This window comes from Anguilla anguilla, chromosome 1 (assembly GCF_013347855.1).
Source record: "Anguilla anguilla isolate fAngAng1 chromosome 1, fAngAng1.pri, whole genome shotgun sequence".
Taxonomy (NCBI): Eukaryota; Metazoa; Chordata; class Actinopteri; order Anguilliformes; family Anguillidae; genus Anguilla; species Anguilla anguilla.
Genome location: NC_049201.1, coordinates 87,377,062 through 87,403,057, shown reverse-complemented (window position 1 = coordinate 87,403,057; position 25,996 = coordinate 87,377,062). Strand labels below are relative to the sequence as shown.

General features: G+C 51.3%; 1 protein-coding gene and 3 non-coding genes across 4 annotated transcripts in view; all 4 read right to left on the bottom strand.

The window, feature by feature from the left end:
* Window positions 1–21: 21 nt before the first annotated feature.
* The window catches only part of sptbn5 (spectrin, beta, non-erythrocytic 5), a 58,968-nt gene continuing 32,993 nt past the window's right edge, over window positions 22–25,996 (bottom strand). The window contains exons 36-64 of the mRNA XM_035429483.1: window positions 25,833–25,982; window positions 25,014–25,118; window positions 24,497–24,688; window positions 23,760–23,915; window positions 22,172–22,363; window positions 21,722–21,817; window positions 20,644–20,762; window positions 20,161–20,275; window positions 18,392–18,505; window positions 18,179–18,300; window positions 17,246–17,408; window positions 16,482–16,670; window positions 15,985–16,062; window positions 14,821–14,993; window positions 14,441–14,531; window positions 13,619–13,765; window positions 13,006–13,143; window positions 11,843–12,099; window positions 10,987–11,173; window positions 10,641–10,853; window positions 10,351–10,547; window positions 9,610–9,814; window positions 7,723–7,899; window positions 5,612–5,767; window positions 4,989–5,206; window positions 3,220–3,409; window positions 2,319–2,495; window positions 1,661–1,768; window positions 22–420 (exon numbers count right to left, since the gene is read on the bottom strand). Of these exons, the coding sequence (XP_035285374.1) occupies window positions 22–420; window positions 1,661–1,768; window positions 2,319–2,495; window positions 3,220–3,409; window positions 4,989–5,206; window positions 5,612–5,767; window positions 7,723–7,899; window positions 9,610–9,814; window positions 10,351–10,547; window positions 10,641–10,853; window positions 10,987–11,173; window positions 11,843–12,099; window positions 13,006–13,143; window positions 13,619–13,765; window positions 14,441–14,531; window positions 14,821–14,993; window positions 15,985–16,062; window positions 16,482–16,670; window positions 17,246–17,408; window positions 18,179–18,300; window positions 18,392–18,505; window positions 20,161–20,275; window positions 20,644–20,762; window positions 21,722–21,817; window positions 22,172–22,363; window positions 23,760–23,915; window positions 24,497–24,688; window positions 25,014–25,118; window positions 25,833–25,982 (4,824 nt within the window). The remainder of the gene's footprint in view (window positions 421–1,660; window positions 1,769–2,318; window positions 2,496–3,219; window positions 3,410–4,988; window positions 5,207–5,611; window positions 5,768–7,722; window positions 7,900–9,609; window positions 9,815–10,350; window positions 10,548–10,640; window positions 10,854–10,986; window positions 11,174–11,842; window positions 12,100–13,005; window positions 13,144–13,618; window positions 13,766–14,440; window positions 14,532–14,820; window positions 14,994–15,984; window positions 16,063–16,481; window positions 16,671–17,245; window positions 17,409–18,178; window positions 18,301–18,391; window positions 18,506–20,160; window positions 20,276–20,643; window positions 20,763–21,721; window positions 21,818–22,171; window positions 22,364–23,759; window positions 23,916–24,496; window positions 24,689–25,013; window positions 25,119–25,832; window positions 25,983–25,996) is intronic.
* On the bottom strand, window positions 19,394–19,465 carry trnaa-ugc. The gene has a single exon. It is a non-coding gene; the product is annotated as a tRNA-Ala (tRNA).
* On the bottom strand, window positions 21,024–21,095 carry trnaa-ugc. Its single transcript has one exon. It is a non-coding gene; the product is annotated as a tRNA-Ala (tRNA).
* Window positions 21,481–21,552, bottom strand: trnaa-cgc. The gene has a single exon. It is a non-coding gene; the product is annotated as a tRNA-Ala (tRNA).

The following is a 25,996-nucleotide window of genomic DNA, read 5'->3' as shown; positions in this document are numbered from 1 at the left end:
GGGAGGAGTTGGGGCACGGCTTTAGAGAGGGGAGTTGGGGGCGGGGCTTTTAGAGATGGGGGAGGAGTTGGGGACGATGCTCTTATAGATAGGGGAGGGGTTGGGGCCGGGGCTCTTAGAGATGGGGGAGTGGTTGGGGGCGGGGCTTGTATAGATGGAGGAGGAGTTGGGGGCGGGGCTTTTTGCACTGGAGGATCTCATGGAGCGGCGGAGGGGGGAGATGATGATGTCACTGCCGCCGCTGTTGGTCCGGCGGTGGCCGCTGTGGCCCAGGGAGAGGGCGGGGGGTTTGTGGGCGGGGCCACGTGGTGTAGGCAGGGGTCGGAGGTCAGATGGCTTCCTCTTCAGGGAGGGCACCCTGGCAGGCCGGTCTTGGGACACACCCTCCTTATCCTGCGGCTTCTGCAGCCTCTGCTCCCTCTATAGGTACAGGTGAGAATTGCAGGTGCATGCAGTGAAACGCACATAGCACACCCACATACTTGATCTCCCAATCTGGCTACATGTCATCCCCCAGGTTAAAAGGACAACCTGGGTCATGTCTCTGCTGGCAAGCAGGGCGTGCTCTGATGAAGACAGAGGAGAGTGGCAGTGTAGTACAATAGATAAGGAACTGGTCTTGTAACCTAAAAGTCACGGGTTCAATTATTGGGTGGGGCACCGCCACTGCCATTGTAGGGCACAGCATGAAACTAGATCAGCGATGATTAAAAAAAAAAAAATTTATAAACCTAATGTAATGGCTAAAATTCTGTTTGCATTATCATTTTCGCATGACCACACTAAACCCCTGCCAAAATTGTAATTGAAAATGCAATCCATGCTTTGCATTTTCATTTTCAAAGTCAAAAACCTGTCAATCAAATGTGTAGGCGGGGGCTCGAACAAAGGGGCATTACAGTTCAGTCCAGCGTAATGGCTGCCAGACAGACTGCACTGACTGCAGCACAGACAGACCCTACTGACTCCAGCACAGACCAACCATACTGACTGCAGTACAGACAGACTGCACTGACTGCAGCACAGACAGACTGCAGTACAGGCAGACCCTACTGACTCCAGCACAGACCAACCATACTGACTGCAGTACAGACAGACCCTATTGACTCCAGCACAGACCAACCATACTGACTGCAGTACAGACAGACCCTACTGACTCCAGCACAGACCAACCATGCTGACTGCAGTACAGACAGACCCTACTGACTCCAGCACAGACCAACCATACTGACTGCAGTACATACAGACTGCAGTACAGGCAGACCCTACTGACTCCAGCACAGACCAACCATACTGACTGCAGTACAGACAGACTGCAGTACAGACAGACCCTACTGACTCCAGCACAGACCAACCATACTGACTGCAGTACAGACAGACCCTACTGACTCCAGCACAGACCAACCATACTGACTGCAGTACAGACAGACTGCACTGATGGCAGTACAGACAGATCACACTGACTGCAGCACAGACAGACTGCACTGACTGCAGTACAGACAGACTGTACTGACTGCAGTATGGACAGACCACACACTGACTGCAGCACAGCCAGACCACACTGACTGCAGTACAGACAGACTGCACTGACTGCAGTACAGACAGACTACACTGACTGCAGAACACACCGACTTCAGGTTGGCAGGGTATTACTACTTACCCGGGTCTTCCTTTCCTGCAAGGCATTGAATCTTTCCTCTTGGGCCTGCAGTGTGGACTCCATATCCTCCTGCCTCTTCATCAGCTCTTGAACATCCTGAACACAGTCCTACAGGCCAACAACACCAACGTCAACATCATGAACACAGTCCAACAGGCCAACACCAACATCAACATCCTGAACACAGTACATACTCCTGCTTTACTCACCACATACGCCTGCGGTACTCATAACGTACTCCTGTCTTGCTCACCCCATACTCCTGCTTTACTCACCCCATACTCCTGCTTTCCTCACCCCATATTCCTGCTTTCCATACCCCATACCCCTGTCTTACTCACCTCGTACTCCTGCTTTACTCACCCCATACTCCTGCTTTACTCACCCCTTACTCCTGCTTTACTCGCCCTATACTTCTGCTTTACTCACCCCATACCCCTGTCTTACTCACCCCGTACTCCTGCTTTACTCACCCCGTACTCCTGCTTTACTTGCTTTACTCACCCCATACTCCTGCTTTACTCGCCATATACTCCTGCTTTACCTGCCCTATACTTCTGCTTTACTCACCCCATACTCCTGCTTTACTCACCCTGTACTCCTGCTTTACCTGCCCTATACTCCTGCTTTACTCACCCCATACTCCTGCTTTACTCACCCCGTACTCCTGGGAGCGCAGTGCAGCCTCCTGAGTGCTGAGCCAGAGCTCAGCCTGCTCCAGGTCCCTCTGCAGCTGTAGGGTCTCCAGCTCCTCCTGATACAGCAGCCTCTGCTCCTCCCAGCTCTGCTCCACCCTCTCCTCCAGTTCCTGCAGCTCCACCAGCCGGTCCTCCACCTGCAGGGGGCAGCGTCGCTCACAAAAATGCCTTTGTACCTGGCTCTACCCAGCAGGGGGCAACAAAGATTCGTCCCACATTTATAAAAACAGAGGGCTCATTTCTTACATTACACTCTCTTGATTGTTTTTGTTTTTTTTGCTCAGTAGATTTTGAAAACCCTCCAGCGAGCTCCACCAGTTATTTACCCCTAATTTAAAGACACACTACACAGGGTTTTAACCTCGAAAATATTACAAAATAACCATGCTAAGGCATATCCATGATGCACTGGCAATCTCTGTCTTTACACACTTTTGCTGGATTTGAGCACCTTTACCTCTAACCCTAACCCTAAAATGTGTACGGGACGTTTCTGGGCATGGCACTCTTTTCTGTGTGGGCAGGGGTGAGCATGACTACAGAGCCTGTGGTTTGGGGTCAGATCAGACTTTTTGTTGCTAGCTAGCTACCCGATGCAATGGCCCAGAAACAGTGAAGCAAAAAGACAAGCAGACAGGGCTCGTTCGATATAGAGGTAAACCTGAAAATTGCTGTTCGTCGGTGGCATCAGCTTGCCAAGGTGATGAAAAGCGATATGGAGTCGGCCTGTTTTCACATTTTGATAGGTTTGTCAGCTTCTTCAGTTATTGATAAAAGGATCACATGACCATCTGATTGTCAGACTTGCATAATGTCCTGCAGACCGTTGATAGTGGTAATTAATACGGATAATTCCTGTACCTCTGGACTCATGAAGTTCCCTCCTTCTACCAGGCGGCGGCCTTCCTCTTTCACAGCTTGTGATTTGTCCAGCTGCCTGTCAATCTGGAGGCGATACTCTTCATGGCGTTTGAGGAGCTGCTCAAGGTCCCCGCCCTCCCCTCCTAGCCCCTCCCCTCTGACCAGGGACAGGGTCTCCTTTAGCCATGCCCTGTGGAATGACAGAAAAAGACACAGCCAATTACCTAAAACGAAATACAGCCAATCATCTCAGGTTAAATACAGCCAATCATTTTATCTTTTAAATCAACGGGAGTGGTAGAAGAGGGAAGTCTGATTTAGTATCTGATTTAGCATTGCTCAGTGTGTGTTAGCTCAGTGTATAATAGTTCAGTGTGCGTTAGCTCAGTGTATAATAGCTCATTGTGTGTTAGCTCAGTGTATAATAGCTCATTGTGTGTTAGCTCAGTGTATAATAGCTCAGTAGAGTGTTAGCTCAGTGTATAATAGCTCAGTAGAGTGATAGCTCAGTGTATAATAGCTCAGTGTGTTAGCTCAGTGTATAATAGCTCATTGTGTGTTAGCTCAGTGTATAATAGCTCAGTAGAGTGTTAGCTCAGTGTATAATAGCTCAGTGTGTTAGCTCAGTGTATAATAGCTCAGTGTGTTAGCTCAGTGTATAATAGCTCAGTAGAGTGATAGCTCAGTGTATAATAGCTCAGTGTGTGTTAGCTCAGTAGAGTGTTAGCTCAGTGTATAATAGCTCAGTGTGTGTTAGCTCAGTGTATAATAGCTCAGTGTGTGTTAGCTCAGTGTGTTAGCTCAGTGTATAATAGCTCAGTGTGTTAGCTCAGTGTATAATAGCTCAGTGTGTGTTAGCTCAGTGTATAATAGCTCAGTGTGTGTTAGCTCAGTAGAGTGTTAGCTCAGTGTATAATAGCTCAGTGGAGTGTTAGCTCAGTGTATAATAGCTCAGTGTGTGTTAGCTCAGTGTATAATAGCTCAGTAGAGTGTTAGCTCAGTGTATAATAGCTCAGTGTGTGTTAGCTCAGTGTATAATAGCTCAGTGTATAATAGCTCAGTGTGTGTTAGCTCAGTGTATAATAGCTCAGTGTATAATAGCTCAGTGTGTGTTAGCTCAGTAGTGTTAGCTCAGTGTATAATAGCTCAGTGTGTGTTAGCTCAGTGTGTTAGCTCAGTGTTAATAGCTCAGTGTGTTAGCTCAGTGTGTTAGCTCAGTGTATAATAGCTCAGTGTGTGTTAGCTCAGTGTATAATAGCTCAGTGTGTGTTAGCTCAGTAGAGTGTTAGCTCAGTGTATAATAGCTCAGTGTGTGTTAGCTCAGTAGAGTGTTAGCTCAGTGTATAATAGCTCAGTAGAGTGTTAGCTCAGTGTATAATAGCTCAGTGTGTGTTAGCTCAGTAGAGTGTTAGCTCAGTGTATAATAGCTCAGTAGAGTGTTAGCTCAGTGTATAATAGCTCAGTGTGTGTTAGATCAGTAGAGTGTTAGCTCAGTGTATAATAGCTCAGTGTGTTAGCTCAGTGTATAATAGCTCAGTGTGTGTTAGCTCAGTGTATAATAGCTCAGTGTATAATAGCTCAGTGTGTGTTAGCTCAGTGTATAATAGCTCAGTGTATAATAGCTCTGTGTATAATAGCTCAGTGTGTGTTAGCTCAGTAGAGTGTTAGCTCAGTGTATAATAGCTCAGTGTGTGTTAGCTCAGTCCTTCAGTGAGCTCAGTGTGAGCTAGCTTGTTTATGTTAGCGCAGAGCTAGCGGGATAGTCGTACACTAGCTCTCGGGAGTCGGTGAGGTAGGCCTGAGCGGTCTCTGCCTGGTTCAGCCTGTCGCTGCGCTGCCCCGCCTTCCTCTGCAGGGTGCTCCACCCCTCCTCCACCTCCTCCATCCTCTCCGCTAGGCTCTGCCGCACCTGGGTGTACCTGCGGCTCAGAGCCCTCCCCTCCTCCCGCGTCCTGCACAGCTCCTCCTCGATGGCAGCTAGATCTCTCTGCAAGGGCAGCGGCCAATCACAGGCTTAATCCCAAACACATGGTACATCACCAATCACAGGCTTAATTCCAGGCTTAAACCCACACATATGGTTCTTCTCCACCAATCACATACCTGAACCCACACACAGTTCAACTCCACACAAACAATTTACACACACACATTCATGTACATTTGAACTCACATGTAAAATATTTGGCTGAAGTACTTACTCAATTGAAAAAAAAGTGTTTTGAATAACTGTATAAGATAGCTTAGCATCCATGTATTTAAACTCCCAAGACTAATAGCTATCATTCACATATATATTTGTAATGGATGCGCTGGGACTGTTAGGATGGATTGGTCATCATGAGAAAAGCCCCCAGCGTGACCTCTGACCCCCCCGGTGTGACCTGGGTACCTCCAGGCCCTGGTGTTGCCGTAGTAACGCCTGCACGCTCAGCAGGTCATGCCCGTGGTCCTCGGAGTCCAGCGCTGCCTCCTTCTCCCCCATCCAGCTCTTCAGCTCGTCCACGTCGTGATCAAACTGGTGCACCTCCCGCGCCGACCACAGGCTCTGTGACAGCGCCACATCGTCACCACGGCGACCCCACACACACACACGCACAAACACACCACACACATGCACGCACACCACACCGCCACCACAGCGACCCCACACACACACACACATACACACACACACACCACACTGTCACCACGGCAACCCCAAACACACACACACACACACCACACCATCACTACGGCGACCCCACACAATCACACAAACGCACACCACACTGTCCCCACGGCGACCCCACACACCCATACACCACACCGTCATAAAGGCGACCCCCACACAGTCACACACACACACACACACCATACCGTCACCACGGCGACCCCCACACACACATGCACACATACTACACCACATCATCACCACACACACACACCACACTGTCACCACCACGGCCCCACACACACACACACACAAACACACCACACCATCACCACAGCAAACCCACGCACACACACGCACGCACACCACATCGCCACCACAGCGACCCCACACACACACACATACACGCACACACACACACACACACACACCATACTACACCATCACCACAACATATGCACACACAGTATAGTCACTATGGCAACACTTCACACATTGAACCGCACAGATGTTGCACAGCCATGGCAACACAAGCCCACACACACCTGCCATGGCAACACAAGCCCACACACCTGCCATAGCAACACAAGCCCACACACCTGCCATAGCAACACAAGCCCACACACCTGCCATGGCAACACAAGCCCACACACACCTGCCATGGCAACACAAGCCCACACACACCTGCCATGGCAACACAAGCCCACACACACCTGCCATGGCAACACAAGCCCACACACCTGCCATGGCAACACAAGCCCACACACACCTGCCATGGCAACACAAGCCCACACACACCAGCCATGGCAACACAAGCCCACACACACCTGCCATGGCAACACAAGCCCACACACCTGCCATGGCAACACAAGCCCACACACACCTGCCATAGCAACACAAGCCCACACACCTGCCATAGCAACACAAGCCCACACACACCAGCCATGGCAACACAAGCCCACACACACCTGCCATAGCAACACAAGCCCACACACCTGCCATAGCAACACAAGCCCACACACACCAGCCATGGCAACACAAGCCCACACACACCTGCCATAGCAACACAAGCCCACACACACCAGCCATGGCAACACAAGCCCACACACACCTGCCATAGCAACACAAGCCCACACACACCTGCCATAGCAACACAAGCCCACACACACCTGCCATAGAAACACAAGCCCACACACCTGCCATGGCAACACAAGCCCACACACCTGCCATGGCAACACAAGCCCACACACCTGCCATGGCAACACAAGCCCACACACACCTGCCATGGCAACACAAGCCCACACACCTGCCATAGCAACACAAGCCCACACACACCTGCCATGACAACACAAGCCCACACACCTGCCATGGCAACACAAGCCCACACACACCTGCCAGCACCACAGAAACCCAGCCATTTACATTTTTGACATTCACCCACTTCAGCTTACACACGTCTTACATTCTCTACATACAGTCCTTCCACACAGCTGGATATTTTACTGAAGTATTCCAGGTCTAGGATCTTTGCTCGGAGTGCAACCACAGCACCCCACCTGGGAGTCACACCTGCACCCCGCCAGATGCAAACCCTGCTCTCCGATAACTGCGCTAATGACACACCCTGTCTGGTCCGCTGCACCCAGCATGCACTGCACACACGCAGCACACTCACACACCCAGCATGCACTGCACACATGCAGCATGCACTGCACACACGCAGCATGCACTGCACCCACCCACCATGCACTGCACACACCCAGCATGCACTGCACACACGCAGCACACTCACACACTCAGCATGCACTGCACACACGTAGTGAACTCACACCATTTATTTAACACAGTACCTCAGCTCTCCTCTCCATGGCCTGCTGTAGCTCCTCCCACATTTTGTGGAGCTCCGCCTCCTGTCGCCGGCTCTCTGCTGACCTCACTTCCTGTGCCAGCTGCAGGACGGAGCTGACTTTGCTGTGGCCCAGCCCCTGCACCTCAGAGCGGAAGTCCTCAAACTTCTTCTGCAGCACCTGAACATGCAGGTAAAATGGGCCAAGAGTCATGTGACCAGTATCACATCTAGCAACAAAGCAGAGAATCTATCCATCCCTTATCTATACCTGCTTATCCTGGGCAAGGTCACAAGGGGGAGCCCATCCCAGCATGCAGTGGCTGAGAGGCAGGAATACACCCAGGACAGGCTGCCAATTTGTCGCAGGCACAGTTCTGCTTAGCTTCAGTACTAACCAAGCTCAGCCCTGCTTAGCTTCAGTACTAACCAAGCTCAGCCCTGCTTAGCTTCAGTACTAACCAAGCCCAGTCCTGCTTAGCTTCAATACTAATCAAGCCCAGCCCTACTTAGCTTCAGTACTAACCAAGCCCAGCCCTGCTTAGCTTCAGTACTAACCAAGCCCAACCCTGCTTAGCTTCAGTACTAACCAAGCTCAGCCCTGCTTAGCTTCAGTACTAACCAAGCCCAGTCCTGCTTAGCTTCAATACTAATCAAGCCCAGCCCTGCTTAGCTTCAGTACTAACCAAGCCCAGCCCTGCTTAGCTTCAGTACTAACCAAGCCCAGCCCTGCTTAGTTTTAGTACTAACCAAGCCCAGCCCTGCTTAGCTTTAGTACTAACCAAGCCCAGCCCTGCTTAGCTTCAGTACTAACCAAGCCCAGCCCTGCTTAGCTTCAGTATTAACCAAGCCCAGCCCTACTTAGCTTCAATACTAACCAAGCCCAGCCCTGCTTAGCTTCAATACTAACCAAGCACAGTCCTGCTTAGCTTCAGTACTAACCAAGCCCAGCCCTACTTAGCTTCAATACTAACCAAGCCCAGCCCTGCTTAGCTTCAATACTAACCAAGCACAGCCCTGCTTAGCTTCAATACTAACCAAGCACAGTCCTGCTTAGCTTCAGTACTAATCAAGCCCAGCCCTGCTTAGCTTCAGTACTAACCAAGCCCAGCCCTGCTTAGCTTCAATACTAACCAAGCCCAGCCCTGCTTAGCTTCAGTATTAACCAAGCCCAGCCCTACTTAGCTTCAATACTAACCAAGCCCAGCCCTGCTTAGCTTCAATACTAACCAAGCACAGTCCTGCTTAGCTTCAGTACTAACCAAGCCCAGCCCTGCTTAGTTAGCTTCAGCACTAACCAAGCCCAGCCCTAATTAGCTTCAGTGCTAACCAAGCACAGCCATGCTTAGTATCAGTACTAATAAAGCAGAGTCCTCCTTAGCTTCAGTACTAACCAAGCCCACCCCTGATTAGCTTCAGTACTAACCAAGCTCAGTCCTGATTAGTATCAGTACTAATCAAGCATAGTCCTACTCAGCTTCAGTACTAACCAAGCCCAGCCCTGCTTAGCTTCAATACTAACCAAGCCCAGCCCTGCTCAGCTTCAATACTAACCAAGCCCAACCCTGCTTAGCTTTAGTACTAACCAAGCCCAGCCATGCTTAGCTTCAGTACTAACCAAGCCCAGCCCTGCTTAGCTTCAATACTAACCAAGCCCAGCCCTGCTCAGCTTCAATACTAACCAAGCCCAACCCTAATTAGCTTCAGTCCTAACCAAGCCCAGCCCTGCTTAGCTTCAATACTAACCAAGCCCAGCCCTGCTCAGCTTCAATACTAACCCAGCCCAGCCCTGCTTAGCTTCAGTACTAACCAAGTCCAGCCCTGCTTAGCTTTAGCAGACAGAGTCACAGTGCTGTGTCAGTGTTGAATTACAGACAGCCCTCCTCTGTACCTCCACATCCTCCAGGTCCTGTCCGTACTCCTGGGACTCTGCCAGGGTTTTGCGAGCGCTGATCCAGGTGTGGAGTTCGCGGGCCTCCCGCTCAAACACGTAGAGCTGGAAGCGCTCCAGCAGGGCGGCTCTTCGGTCCACAGACAGCTGCAGCAGGGTGTGGTACTGATCCAGAACAGCCACCAGAGCATCCCTGACCAGAGCACTGCAACACAAGCCAAGCATTTAACTCTACATCTGCCCCATTAATCCTATACCTGCCCCAGTTACCTCTACATCTGACCCATAAATCCTATACCTGCCCCCATTACCCTATACCTGCTCCCATTACGCCTACATGTGCCCCCATGAATCCTACATCTCCCCCAGTTACCCCTACATCTGCCCCCATTAATCCTACATCTTCCCCAGTTACGCCTACATCTGCTCTTATTAATCCTGTGCCTGCCCCACTTACCCCTATATCTGCCCCATTACATCATGAAATCATGAAATAATTTGACCCTGGCTCATATTCCCCTTTGAGCTGAAGTCCTGTTGAAAGTGGTCCCTGATTGGTTGCTGTGCTGGGAGTGGTCCCTGATTGGTTGCTGTGCTGAGAGTGGTCCCTGATTGGTTGCTGTGCTGAGAGTGTTCCCTGATTGGTTGCTGTGTTGAGAATGGTCTCTGATTGGTTGCTGTGCTGAGAGTGGTCCCTGATTGGTTGCTGTGCTGAGAGTGGTCCCTGATTGGTTGCTGTACCTGTTGGGATGTCCAGCTCGTTCCAGCCGGGACCCCACCTCCTGGAGGGACTCCACTTTGGGACGGTGGCTCTCCAGGTCCAGATCCACGGTGTCCAGATTCCGCAGGAGTGCCTGAGTTCCCTCCTCATTCTTTCCAAAATCCACCGACTCCAGGACAGGCCTATGCTCCTCCATCCATAACTCCAGCTCAGACACCTGAGAGAGAGGGAGGGAGAGAGAGGGAGGTTACAGGGAGGTCAAATTAGCCGAGAGGCGGAGTCGGGTTCGAGCCTGATTTCTGACGGGCACCTCTGCCAGGAAGGTCTGTATGGTGAGGGCCTCCTGCAGCAGCCGACCTCGAGTCTCCGCCTCCTTCCTCAGCGCGTCCGACAGCTTCCGCAGCTCACCCAGCCTCTCGCTGATCTCCCTGGAGCCAAAATGGCCGCCCTTCACCAGGCTTTGCCCGGCCTCCTGCACCGCCTGCAGCAGCGGAATGCGACTGCCGAGTTCCTCCACGAGAGCCTGCGAACACACAGGGCGCAGGACACCGCTGTCATGAGAACAGCCTTCCGTGGCTGCGAGGGGAAGTGACATCAGTCTGCTTAGAAGGAAGTGAGGTCAGACGAGCGGGAGGCTCCTCCCACAGCGCCCTCACCTGGTGCTTTTTGAGCAGGGCCTGCGTGCCCTGCAGGGAGGAGCCCCAGTCCCTGGAGGCGGCGGCGGGGAGCTTGTCTCCGATCCACCGCAGCTCGTCCTCCAGGTCGCGGTAAAACTGGAACAGCAGCTGCCTGGCCTCCAGAGCCTCCCGCCGCACCTGCAGGGGCTCCGCCAGGCTGTTATACCTGCAGCCAACCACAGGGGGCAGTGTTCTCATCAGGGATGCGGGACAGGGCAGCAACCCAATAAGCAAGTAAAACTCAGTTGAAAAATAAATACATTTCTATGGAGGTAAAAACAATCCCTCTTCTGGTTGCTAATTTAATGGCTTTGCACTTTGTTTCAATCTTCATTTAATTCCTATGGGTTTACTCAATGTCTCTGAAAGACCTTTCTGAATGACATCACAACTTTCAAAATATCAAGAACCTAAGAAATAAAGGGGCAGGGCTTTGAGTGTTACACATGAGGGGGTGTGGTTTTGGTACTATAAATGATGGCAGGGGTGAGGGTTTTGGTGTTATAAATGAGAGGCGGGGCTTTGGCTGTTATTCAGTTAAATTCTATTTTATTTTTATAGCTCTTTTTTAAATAGACACTGCTGCACATGCAGTGGGTGTTATAATTGAGGGAGTAGGACATTGCATTGTTGTGGGTGGGGAATGATGGGTGGGGCATTATGGGCGGGGCGTTGTGGGAACTGCAGACAGAGTGTGGTGGGCGGGGCATTGTGGGCGGGGCGTTGTGGGAACTGCAGACAGAGTGTGGTGGGTGGGGCATTATGGGCGGGGCGTTGTGGGAACTGCAGACAGAGTGTGGTGGGTGGGGCATTGTGGGTGGGGCTCTGCGCTCACCTGTGCACAGTCTCTCCGACCCTCCGCTGTATCTCCTCGGCCAGGAAGTTGCCCTGGCTGCGGAAGTCACGGGCGGAGTCCACCAGCCCCTGGATGCGGTCCAGGTGCCCCTCCACCTGCTCCTCCACGTCCTGCAGCTCCTTCAGCCTCCGCCCGACAGAGGGCAGGTCCGCCCCGCAGTCCTCGCTGCCCAACTCAGTCTCCACGGAAACCAGCCATTCCTCAATGTCCTCCAGCGAGCGCTGGAACTGCAGAGCCTGCATGGGCAGACGCATGGGCAGACGCATGAGCAGACGCATGCGCAGACGCATGGGCAGACGCATGGGCAGACGTATGGGCAGACGCATGCGCAGACGCATGGGCAGACGCATGGACAGACGCAGACATTTGTTATAATTATGTATCTGTTCATAACAGAGGCGTTTTACCACAAAAACCTCACAGTGACCTATCATTCTAATCCACATCTACCCACCTGATAAACATGTGCAGGTATCTATTGGCATGTCTGTGTTCACCTGGTCTACATGTGCAGGTGTTTCTGAGTGTGTCTGTGCATACCTGGTGTACATGTGCAGGTGTTTCTGAGTGTGTCTGTGCACACCTGGTCTACATGTGCAGGTGTTTCTGAGTGTGTCTGTGCACACCTGGTCTGCATGTGTAGGTGCTTGTGGGCGTGTCTGTGCTCACCTGGTCTACATGTGCAGGTGTTTGTGGGCGTGTCTGTGCTCGCCTGGTCTGCATGTGCAGGTGTTTGTGGGCATGTCTGTGCTCACCTGGTCTGCATGTGCAGGTGTTTGTGGGCGTGTCTGTGCTCACCTGGTCTGCATGTGCAGGTGTTTGTGGGCGTGTCTGTGCTCACCTGGTCTGCATGTGCAGGTGTTTGTGGGCGTGTCTATGCTCACCTGGTCTGCATGTGCAGGTGTTTGTGGGCGTGTCTGTGCTCACCTGGTCTGCATGTGCAGGTGTTTGTGGGCGTGTCTGTGCTCACCTGGTCTGCATGTGCAGGTGTTTGTGGGCGTGTCTGTGCTCACCTGGTCTGCATGTGCAGGTGTTTGTGGGCGTGTCTGTGCTCACCTGGTCTGCATGTGCAGGTGTTTGTGGGCGTGTCTGTGCTCAACTGGTCTGCATGTGCAGGTGTTTGTGGGCGTGTCTGTGCTCACCTGGTAGGCCTGCTGCAGGCGGGTCTTCTTCTCCTTGCAGTTGTTGAGCAGCTGTTCCCAGGTGAGCTTCACCTCCTCCTGCCGAGCCCTGATTCTGTCTGACGCAAAGTGGCCAGCGGACAGCATCTTCTCTCCTTCCTGAGAATAAACCAAGTGCTGCCTCAACACTACCTTTCACCTGTGTACCTTTCACCTGTCCACTTTTCACCTGTGTACCTTTCACCTGTCTGTATTTTACCTGCTTGAGGGGTGTAGATTTGGGATGCATTTGTGGGGTGTAGATTCAGGGTGCATTTGTGGGGTGTAGATTCAGGGTGCATTTGTGGGGTGTAGATTCAGGGTGCAGTTGTGGGGTGTAGATTCAGGGTGCAGTTGTGGGCTGTAGATTCAGGGTGCAGTTGTGGGCTGTAGATTCGGGGTGCAGTTGTGGCCTGTAGATTTGGGGTGCAGTTGTGGCCTGTAGATTTGGGGTGCAGTTGTGGGGTGTAGATTTGGGGTGCAGTTGTGGGGTGTAAATTCGAGGTGCAGTTGTGGGCTGTAGATTTGGGGTGCAGTTGTGGGCTGTAGATTCAGGGTGCAGTTGTGGGGTGTAGATTTGGGGTGAGGTGCGTACCTTGGTGAGGGTCTCCACTCGGTTGCGGTTGGCCAGGATCTGGGCTTCGAAGCTCTGGTGCTTCAGCAGCTTAGCCTGCAGGTTTGAGGGATCCCTCCAGCTCTCATCCAGGGCCACAGTGTTCCTCTCACTCAGCCAGGAACACACCTGCACAGATTACAGATACCCCAATAATCACCCAGAGACCCCCATACTCACACAGACACCCCCATACTCACCCAGACACCCCCATACTCATCCAGAGACCCCCATACTCACACAGACACCCCCATACTCACACATACAGTCCCTTACTCACTGAGACTCCACCATACTTACCCAGAGACCCCCATACTCACACAGACACCCCCATACTCACCCAGAGACCCCCATACTCACCCAGACACCCCCATACTCACCCAGACACCCCCATACTCACCCATGCACCCCATACTCACCCAGACACCCCCATACTCACACAGACACCCCCATACTCACCCAGAGACCCCCATACTCACCCAGACACCCCGATACTCACACATACAGTCCCTTACTCACTGAGACTCCACCATACTTACCCAGACACCCCCATACTCACCCAGACACCCCCATACTTACCCAGAGACCCCCATACTCACACAGACACCCCCATACTCACCCAGAGACCCCCATACTCACCCATGCACCCCCATTATAATTACTCAGACATCTCTGTGAGAGACAGGCATGACAGAGTGCAAATCTCTACCTCTCACCTCCCTCGCCTCCTTTCACCTCCTCTCACCTCCCTCACCTCCTCTCACCTCCCTCACCTCCTTTCACCTCCTCCACAGCTGCCCTCACCTCATGGCTCCTGCCCAGGAACTTCTGAAGCTGCAGAGACTCCTCCAGCTTCTTCCTTCGAGCTTCACTCTTCTTCGTCAGCTGCTTCTTCCTGGAACAGAGAGGAGTTTGGGGGCTGAAGTTCAGCTGCACTGCCCTGGATCAAAGCTTAGCCTCTCTGTACATGAAAGCAGGACCTCAAATTCACTTAAAGTCTTCAATTCAAAATTAGCATGTCGGAGGAAACGTAGGCATTTAGTGATTTCATATGGACTCTACAGGTGTGTATGCTCAGGGGCAGGAGTGGGATACAGGAATAGGGACGGGGTGTAGAGAAGGGATGCAGGTGTTGGGGCGAGGTGTAGGGGCAGGGTGCAGGTGTTGGGACGGGGTTATGGCACCTGAGCAGTACTGCCTTGCTCTTGCTCTGGATGGTTTCTGAGTCAAAGTGGCGTTTCTGGATCAGCTGCTGGGCAAACCGCTCCACCCCCTCCACCTGCTCCATCTGTGCCTCCAGAGTCTTCTCAAACAGCACCTGCTTCCTCTGTAGAGCCTCCACCTCCACCAAAGAGTTCTGAACCCACAGAACCCACTCCATCAGCAACCCACACCACCCACCCACAGAACACACACCCACTCTATCAGCGACCCACACCACCCACAGAACCCACACCCCCTCCATCAGCGACCCATACCACCCACCCACAGAACCCACACCCCCTCTATCAGCGACCCACACCACCCACAGAACCCACACCCACACCATTAGCGACCCACACCACCCACAGAACCCACACCCCCTCCATCAGCGACCCACACACCCACAGAACCCACACCCCCTCTATCAGTGACCCACATCACCCACAGAACCCACACCCCCTCCATCAGCGACCCACACCACCCACAGAACCCACACCCCATCCATCAGCGACCCACACACCCACAGAACCCACACCCCCTCCATCAGTGACCCACACCACCCACAGAACCCACACCCACACCATCAGTCACCCACATACCCACAGAACCCACACCCCCTCCATCAGTGACCCACACACCCACCTGCAGAACCCATACCCCCTCCATCAGTGACCCACACACCCACCTGCAGAACCCACACCCCCTCCATCGGCGACCCACACCACCCACCCACAGAACCCATACCCCCTCCATCAGTGACCCACACCACCCACAGAACCCACACCCCCTCCATCAGTGACCCACACCACCCACAGAACCCACACCCCCTCCATCAGTGACCCACACCACCCACAGAACCCACACCCCCTCCATCAGCAACCCACACACCCACAGAACCCACACCCCCTCCATCAGCGACCCACACCACCCACAGAACCCATACCCCCTCCATCAGCGACCCACACACCCACCCACAGAACCCACACCCCCTCCATCAGCGACCCACACACCCACCCACAGAACCCACACCCCCTCCATCAGCGACCCACACCACCCACAGAACCCACACCCCCTCCATCAGCGACCCACACACCCACCCAGCAGAGAGTCCCTGAGCACTGAAAGCCATGGAAACGATGACTCACCCCCAGGTCTTCATCAGAGAGAAAAACTTCCTGACTGTTCAACCATCTCTCACTCAGCTCCACATAGCCCAGGAACACCTGAAACACACACACACACTCATCTCCTACACCAGGGGCCAGCTCTGAAACACACACACACACTCACACAAAAAAACACACACTCATCTCCTACACCAGGGGCCAGCTCTGAAACATATACACACACACTCATCTCCTACACCAGGGGCCAGCTCTGAAGCACATACACACACACACTCATCTCCTACACCAGAGTCCAGCTCTGAAACACACGCACACACACACACACTAATCTCCTGCACCAGGGTCCAGTTCTGAAACATGCACACACACACACACACACACACACACTAACCTCCTGCACCAGGGTCCAGCACTGAAACACATGCAGACACACACACTCATCTCCTACACCAGGGTCCAGCTCTGAAACACACACACACACACACACACACACACACAGAGGTGTGTGCCGTTACCTGTAGCTCCAGAGCCTGCTCCAGACTCAGTTGGCGCTCCTGCCAGATCCGGTCCAGGTCTGTTTTGGCCTCATCCAGGTGGGCCAATGCTTTCTGGATCTCTGGGGTGACGCTGTGCTCCGCCTTCATCAGACTCCGCCCAAAGCTCCTCACCGAATCAAACCGCTCCCCTCGAGCATCAATCTCTGCCTGTAGCCACACCCACCACCAATCAATACCCTCAATCAATGCATGTCTGTTGGCACCTTCACAGACCTAGCATGGAAACTCACAGCGTAACTGAAGCAATAACTGGTGTGCAAGTGTGTTCAAGCAAGGGTGTGTGTGTGTGTTTGAGTGTGCGTGTGTGTTTGCATATGTGTGTGTGTGCGTGCGTGTGTGTGTGTGTGCGTGCGTGTGTGTGTGTGTGCGTGTGTTTGAGTGTGTGTGTGTTTCAGTGTGGAGGGGGTGTGTGTGAGAGTGTGTGTGTGTGTGTGTGTGTGCGTCTGTGTGTGTGTGTTTGTGTGTTTGAGTGTGTGTGTGTGTGAGTGTGCGTGTGTGTTTGCATATGTGTGTGTGTGTGCTTGAGTGTGTGTGTGTGTGTGTGTGTTTGAGTGTGCGTGTGTGTTTGCATATGTGTGTGTGTGTGTGCGTGTGTTTGAGTGTGTGTGTGTTTGAGTGTGTGTGGGTGTGTGTGAGAGCGTGTGTGTGTGTGTGTGTGTTTGAGTGTGTGTGTGTGTGTGTGTGCGTGTGTGTATGTGTGTGCGTCTGTGTGTGTGTGTGACCTTTCTGTCCTGGTGCTCAGAGATGAAGGTCTCTGCTTCGCTCTTGCTCTTAGGAAGACCTCTCTGCTCCATCTGAGAGCTTTGCTGCAGGACCCAGTCCAGCAGGGGGCGCTGGTCAGCTTTAAACAGCTGCAGCTGATGGGCAGCCTGGAGTTTCTCCTTCCTACAAAAACAAGCACAGCTGAATTAATGCTGAATCCCCAGTGTACTACAACACTACTCACACCTAAACTACAGCACTACTCACACTTATACTACAGCACTACTTACACCTATACTACTGCACTACTTACACCTATACTACACCACTACTCACACATAAACCACTGGACTACTCACACCTATACTACAGCACTACTCACACATAAACTATAGCACTACTCACACGTATACTACAGTACTACTCACACATAAACTACATCACTACTCACACCTATACTACAGCACTGGTCACACCTAAACTACAGCACTACTCACACCTATACTACAGCTCTAGTCACACCTAAACTACAGCACTACTCACACCTATACTACAGGAATACTCACACCTATACTACATCACTACTCACACCTATACTACAGCTCTGCTCACACCTATACTATAGCACTACTCACACCTAAACTACAGCACTACTCACACCTACACTACAGCCTTACTCACACCTAAATTACAGCACTACTCACACCTAAACTACAGCCCTACTCACACCTAAACTACAGCACTACTCATACCTGTACTCACCAATACACAACCCTTACATCAACCCATACTAGTAGAACCCTGCACAGATTACATACACTATACTATACAAATACACTATGTTTTCATCCTAAGAATGAAAAGAAGTTCTAAATTATGTTATAAAAAAACAAACAATAAGAGTTCCCATCTAATGTGGCTGCAATCAGACCCTAGAATTCTCCATAGCCCACCTGAGATTCACTTCCTGCTCCAGCGTCACCAGAGCTGCTTTCACTTCCTGCTGCTTCTTGTTCAGCTTGTCCGCCATTTCTGATTGGCCCCTACCTCGTACCCTGGCCTCCTTCTCCAGTGCCTGATTGGACAGAAAGAGAGAGGCTGACTTCAGTCAGTATAATCAGAGTAGAATCGTTCCAAGATTCCAGCGCAGCAGAACTGCTCCCCACCTTTGCCCTCTCCTGGATGACCCGGACCTCACGCTCTGTCTCCTCATGTCGACGAATCAGATTCTCCACAGCCTCCAGGTCCTGCCCATAGTCCAGCCCACGCATCAGCAGCATCTGTGCAGGTGTACACAAAGCAGGAGCACAAAGCGCAGTCAACGTGAGAACACAGGGAACATAGGAACATTAGAACACATTAAACAGGAACACTAGACCACTCCACGAAACTGAATTGTGACCCTACTCAAAGTCATAGTAACGGTCAGATATGGCATCACGGATAAAACAATCATGGCAATTTGAGTAAAAACTGCAACAAATAAATGGGAAATGGCTGAACTAAAGCTGTTGGAGATGCAACCCAGGACCTCATACATGCGAAGCATGCACTCTACCACTGAGCTACATCCCCACATGGACAGGGCAACACTCACCAGATTTGGCACTACTGAGTAAAAAATCTGGGTAAATTAATTAACAGTGGCAGTGAAATTCTTCAGGAAATGGCCAGATTATAAAATTATTATTGTTTCTTAGACAGGGGATAGAATCCAGGACCACATATACTCAAAGCATGGATGCCACCACTGAACTACATCCCCACAGACATAACTCTGCCCATAACATTTCCATTCACAGGGAATCCAAAAGGTCTACCTTAACAAGGACTGAAATCTAAAGTTTTTATTCTTTGAGGTTTCCAGTTATTTTCAATTTCCTGTCTTATCTCTACTCCAAAACCTTTCTAAGAAATTAAACATTTCATCAACTTCAGGACAGCAGAGGTGAAGACAGACAAAAGAAAGGAACTGCAAAATTTAGCAATTAATCCCTGTGTAAGAGAGAACATGTCCCACAGCCCTGGTGCTTTCTATGACAATAGCAGGACAGCGAGGGGAGAGGAGAGAGGCTCTTTAGCTCAAAGTTCCTCCATGATGCTCTTCACCTGTACCAAGAATCTGTACTACTGCATTAGGGTGGAGGAGCACTGCAGAAAAGCATCACTGGAGATGCAGGGGATCGAACCCTGGACCTCATACATGCAAAGCATGCGCTCTACCACTGAGCTACATCCCCATTGAAACCAGCCACTACCAATATGGGATATGGCCAAATTAAAGCTCCACAAGGGATTTGCAGATGTTGGGGACTGAACCTGAGTATTCTACCACTGAGTAACATCCATCATTAGCCCATCTGGAGTGAGTGATGGATAGAGAGGCCCTTTCTAAGAATCTACTGTTAAATAAAGTGTTGAGAGACGGAAAGTGAGAGTTGTAAGACATTGATGGCTGAGCTCAGGAGGGGCATCCTCTCTCTCTCTGAAGCACATCCCCACACAGGAAACAGAGCGCAGGGGCTTGTTGGTAAAAAGAGCAGCTCAAACAGAGCGCAGGGGCTTGTGGGTAAAAAGAGCAGCTCAAACAGAGTGCAGGGGTTTGTGGGTAGAAGGAGCAGCTCAAACAGAGCACAGGGGCTTGTGGGTAGAAGGAGCAACTCAAACAGAGTTCAGGGGTTTGTGGGTAGAAGGAGCAGCTCAAACAGAGTGCAGGGGTTTGTGGGTAAAAAGAGCAGCTCAAACAGAGCGCAGGGGCTTGTGGGTAGAAGGAGCAGCTCAAACAGAGTGCAGGGGCTTGTAGGTAGAAGGAGCAGCTCAAACAGAGCGCAGGGGCTTGTGGGTAGAAAGAGCAACTCAAACAGAGTGCAGGGGTTTGTGGGTAGAAGGAGCAACTTAAACAGAGTGCAGGGGTTTGTGGGTAGAAGGAGCTAACCTTTTCGCCGGTCCTCTCGCGGATCTCCTCCAGGTCGCGGATCAGAGAGTGGATCCCCAGAGCCGCCTCCAGCTTCTTCTTGTAGCTGCTCAGGTTGCCATGGAAACTGCTCCATCTGAGAAATGGACTGTGGGTCACTATCACACTGCCACACTTCATCCTCAGTCACTCACTCATTCACAGTGACTCACAGAGTTACAGCACAGACTCCCACCAAAGAGTCAGAGCACAGAGACACAGCACAGGGACACAGCACAGAGTAAGAGCACAGAGTCACAGCACAGGGACACAGCACAGAGTAAAAGCACAAGGACACAGCACAGATTCACAGCACTGGGACACAGCACAGAGTTACAGCACAGAGTAAGAGCACAGGGACACAGCACAGAGTTACAGCACAGTCAGAGCACAGAGACACAGCACAGTCAGAGCTCAGAGTCACAGCACAGAGTAACAGCACAGGGACACAGCACAGGAGAGCACCTGTCATTGAGCTGCTGTCTTCTCTGCTTGACAGTAGCCACTTCCTCCCTGTTCTGCCTCTCCAAACGGGCAGCCATGTTGTTGATGGCTTTTATGTGGGCGTCATCCACAGTCACTTCCTGTGCACATAGGACATCAGTTTGGGTTTTACACCCACTTTATTTTATCTAAATTCCACCAGCATGCAAGTTCTCTGGGCATTGTGGCAACAAATATAGTATCTGCTGGAAAATAAATGTGAGGAGTTCCTGTGTCTCCTTTTAATTCCTGCTGTCGGAATGAAGTAAGGATGAACACAGGAACCCCTTAAATGACACGGAAAGGAGCCTAAAGCTTCACAGTTTCCTCCGTTTTCTCTGAGCAGTACAAGATAACGATAGTGGAGATACAGGGGATCGAACCCTGGACCTCATACATGCAAAGCATGCGCTCTACCACTGAGCTACATCCCCCAACAGAACTTCTGTTGACCATCAGATTTGGCATCACAGACAAACAAACGTGATATTTTAACAAAGAAATTCAGAACATCATTCCTGCCTCACACCCAATGCAGGCTGAGACAGGCTCCAGCACCTCCCGTGACCCTGAACACAGATGGATGGATGGAGTGGATCATTGTAGGACTGAGATACTGCTCCTTGGGACCAACAGTACTGCTGGTTTTCTCTTCTACACAGTAATTCATTAATTAAAGGCACTGACTGATCAGATAATGCACCCGGTTAAATTAGATTAGAGAGGAAGAATGAAAACCAGCAGCACTACTGGCCTCAAGGGCCAGATTTGAGTATCCTGTTTCTCGGAAATGGCCGATATAAAACATGAAGTTCCTCATGGAGATGCTGGGGATTGAACCCAGGACCTCAGACATGCGAAGCATGCACTCTACCACTGAGCTACATCCCCTCTGTTTGCCTACAGTTGCATTCACAAGTTATCAATTGTACTGGATACCTGCATTGGGTTTGAGCAACCTGCCCCCCCGTAGCCCCCGCACCCCCCACAGCCACCGACCCCACCCCCCCACCCGATCCACATCCCCACATCCCCACCCCCCCACCCCCCCCACTCTTACCCCAGATCCTGCACCCCGGAACTCGTTGAGCCTCCTGAGCAGCTGCTGGCCGTGTTCGTAGTCTTCCCCCATGTCCCCCACGTTTATCATCACTTCCTGTCCGGAGCACAGGGTAGAAACAGCGTCACACTGCGGAATATTCTGCCGACACGGCGGACTGAGAGCTGGGCGGGGCGGGACAGGACGAGATGAGGCGGGGCGGGGCGAGGTGGAACGGAACGGGACGGGACGGGACGGGGCGGGGTGGAACGGGACAGGACGGGGCAGGACGAGATGGGGTGGGACAGGACGAGATGAGGCGGGGCGGGGCGAGGTGGAACGGGACAGGACGGGGGGACGGGACGGAGCAGGGCGGGGTGAGGTGAGGTGGAACGGGACAGGACGGGGCGGGACGGGACAGGACGAGATGGGGTGGGGTGGGGGAGGCAGGGCGCAGAATCAGGACGCTACCTTCTGCCGGATCCACACCTCCACCTGCTCCACCTTCTGCAGGAACTCCAGGAAGTCCCTGCTGTCCTCCAGGAGCCTTCCTCTGGCAGACACCGCCCGCTTCAGCGCCTCCCAGTGGTCAGTCAGAGCCGCTGCCCTCCTGCGCACCTCCGGCGACTTGGGGTGTCGCAGTGACACAAGCTCCACCCCCGCCTGCAGGCGAGCACAGTCATTGGCTGATCAGGTGACCCGGTGAAATTGTACTGCTGGTGATGTGCTGCTGATGTGAGAGATGTTGGTGGTGTGTGATGTGTTTGTGATGTGTGATGTGTGTTGTGTTTGTGGTGTGTGATGTGTTTGTGATGTGTGTTGTGTTGGTGGTGTGTGATGTGTTAGTGATGTGTGTTGTGTTGGTGGTGTGTGATGTGTTTGTGATGTGTGATGTGTGTTGTGTTGGTGGTGTGTGATGTGTTAGTGATGTGTGTTGTGTTGGTGGTGTGTGATGTGTGTTTGTGATGTGTGTTGTGTTGGTGGTGTGTGATGTGTTTGTGATGTGTGATGTGTGATGTGTTGGTGGTGTGTGATGTGTTTGTGATGTGTGTTGTGTTGGTGGTGTGTGATGTGTTAGTGATGTGTGTTGTGTTTGTGGAGTGTGATGTGTTTGTGATGTGTGATGTGTTGGTGTGTGATGTGTGTTGGTGATGTGTGATGTGTGATGCATGATGTGTGGTGTGTGTTGTGTTTGTGGTGTGTGATGTGATGGTGGCGTGTGTTGTGTTGGTGGTGTGTGTGTTGGAAAACATGGGAGCCACAGTTTCACCCCCCCCCCCCCCCGAGGTGTCTCACCTTGTAGTGGGCCAGTTGCAGATAATATTGCTTGCCTACCACCTAATCCAATTAAATTCACTCCCTTTGTTATGTAGTACCTTTGTGTAATATTCTCTACCCCCTACTTCAGTCCAATTCCCCCACACCTTGTTTCTTCCCCCCCAAAAGTCTGATTACCCCCCCTTTTCCTGTGATGCGTATTTATTGAAGGCAATGACCATTTGGCCCTTTGTTTCCTTGAAGGAACAGGGTATAAGTATTCACTGTCTCCGTCATTTGTTGGTTCTTTGTTTATCTTTACTTGGGTAACAGACCCACTAGTTCCTTTGCTACATTAAATTACCTATTTTGAAATGAAGACGTGCCTGCATTTATTTTTCTACTTACAAAAGTACGGCGGAATAAATTGAACTCTTAAAAATTCCACAGTGTGTTGTGTTGGTGGTGTGTTTTATGCTGGTCTCAGTGAGTGAGTAATTAAACAAGCTGTCCAAAGCAGGAACTTGAGCCCTGTCTTTCTGTGTTCTCTACAAGCCTTACATCTCCAAGTCAACTGATTAACACCAAGTCAACTGCAATTACACCTGAGTTACACTGTAATTACACCCAATTCATGCTTCATTCACAAAAAAGCATAACAGGCATAATCTCTAAAGCCTAACTAAATGCGACAATGATTTAGACACCTGTTATCATAGTGCAAACTTGTCATTCGTAAACTCTAGAGAAGCTAAATCTCTGGTTTTTTATAATGAATCCTGGGTCCACCTGGGCAGCTTACCTGCTGTACGGCGCTGATGATCTCATGGTGCGCCAGGATCTCGGCCTCGAACACCTGGTGCTTCTGAAGGAGCTTCATCTTCATCTTCAGGTCACTCAGGTCTCGCTTACAGTCCTCCTGCAGCTTCTGCATCCGCTCCGAGATCCACTCCTCCACCTGGGGACCGAGCAAGAGCATGCGCGCTGTCTCACTAGCCCATCCCACTGTCCCATTAGCCCCTCCCACTGCCCACTTGCACCACATGCTGTCTCATCAGCCCCTCCCACAGTCTCATTAGCCCCTCCCACTGCCCACTTGCAGCACATGCTGTCTCATCAGCCCCTCCCACAGTCTCATTAGCCCCTCCCACTGCCCACTTGCAGCACATGCTGTCTCATCAGCCCCTCCCACAGTCTCATTAGCCCCTCCCACTGCCCCACTCAAATTCCAACAGCTGAAATTTACATTAACTCATGATTAAAACAAGATTTCTTAAAGTTGAAATCGCCCCAATTTTTGGCTTCTAAAGGGGCACATGACATCGCTTCACAATCTCGTAGCTCATGGTAAGTCTACCTTTTACGGTTAATATATAACGTCTGAGGAATCAAATTCTTAATGGCGAATATGAATGCCATTTATGCTTCCAGAACCAGACGTTTCAGCTCTACAAAGCATTTTTGAATTTGAATTGGAACTACAACTTCCATGGTTCCCGTGCCACAGCTGAACGCTGGGGTTGATGGGATTTGGTGTACCTCGGTAGCATTGCGGTTGAAGACGCACAGCAGGCAGGAGGTGGCGAGCTCGTCCCTGCGTTTGGAGGACAGCTGTTTGATGCAACTCCTCCTCTCCAGCAGGAGGCGCAGTTTGCTCTGGACATGCCCCATCCTCTCCCTGCTCAAACCCTGCTTCCCCAGGCGCTCCACCTGCTCCTGCAACGACGCCACCTGGGAGCAGAGTTCCGCAGGATCACTGTGTGGGGTGTGATCTCTCCTGTTGGAGGGTCTGTGTTCTGCACATGCCTGCTCTGGGCCCACAGAGCAGTATGTTCCTCAGGTTTTATAGGGATTGTCGGTTTGTTCATTAAAGTTCCTGCACTGCTAAGGTCATGCAGTACTAACACCCTGCTAATAAAACTCAGAGCTTTACAGATAATAAATTGCAGGCTACGGAGTTTCACTGGATGAAAACAGCATTTACACAGGTCAGCCTGCGGCAGATGCCCTCTCAATGACAAGATGAGCATTGCAGAGGATTGTGGGTAATGCATACCTTGTCTTCCTGTGAGTTGAGCAGCTTCTCAAAGGCCTCGTGTCTCTTAATAAGCATGTCTGTTTCATCCACCGAGGAGCCCAGATCACTGCCCCTCAGGAGAATCTGAAAAAGATAGTCAGCCTCCACTAAGCCTAATGTCAGCACAGAGTGGTCCATCACACACACATACAAAAAATCAGTGTGATGGAGAGTTCGAGTGGTAGTGATTTGGTGTGATAGAGCGTGAGTTGTGTGATGGAGAGTTGGTGTGGTAGTGAGTTGGTTTGATAGTGTGTGAGTTGTGTGATGGAGAGTTGTGTGATAGTGTGTGAGTTGTGTGATGGAGAGTTGTGTGATAGTGTGTGAGTTGTGTGATGAAGAGTTGTGTGATAGAGTGTGAGTTGTGTGATGGAGAGTTGTGTGATAGTATGTGAGTTGTGTGATAGAGAGTTGTGTGATGGAGAGTTAGTGTGGTAGTGAGTTGGTTTGATAGTGTGTGAGTTGTGTGATGGAGAGTTGTGTGATAGTGTGTGAGTTGTGTGATGAAGAGTTGTGTGATAATGTGTGAGTTGTGTGATGGAGAGTTGGTATGATAGCGTGTGATTGTGTGATGGAGAGTTGGTGTGGTAGTGTGTGAGTTGTGTGATGGAGAGTTGGTGTGGTAGTGTGTGAGTTGTGTGATGGAGAGTTGGTGTGGTAGTGTGTGAGTTGTGTGATGGAGTGTTGGTGTGGTAGTGTGTGAGTTGTGTGATGGAGAGTTGGTGTGGTAGAGAGTTGTGTGATAGTGTATGAGTTGTGTGATGGAGAGTTGGTGTGGTACTGCCCCTGAATCCAGACCTCCTGGGAGTTGGTTATCTTCTCCATGTGGTTGGCATCTCTGTAGAACAGCTGCTCCAGGTGTGTCACCTGCAGCCACTCCTGCTTCTGCTTCCAGTGAGTGTAGAGCGCAGTTCTCTCCTCCTCAAGCGTGGTCAACCTGTCCTGTACCTGTGCACATCACA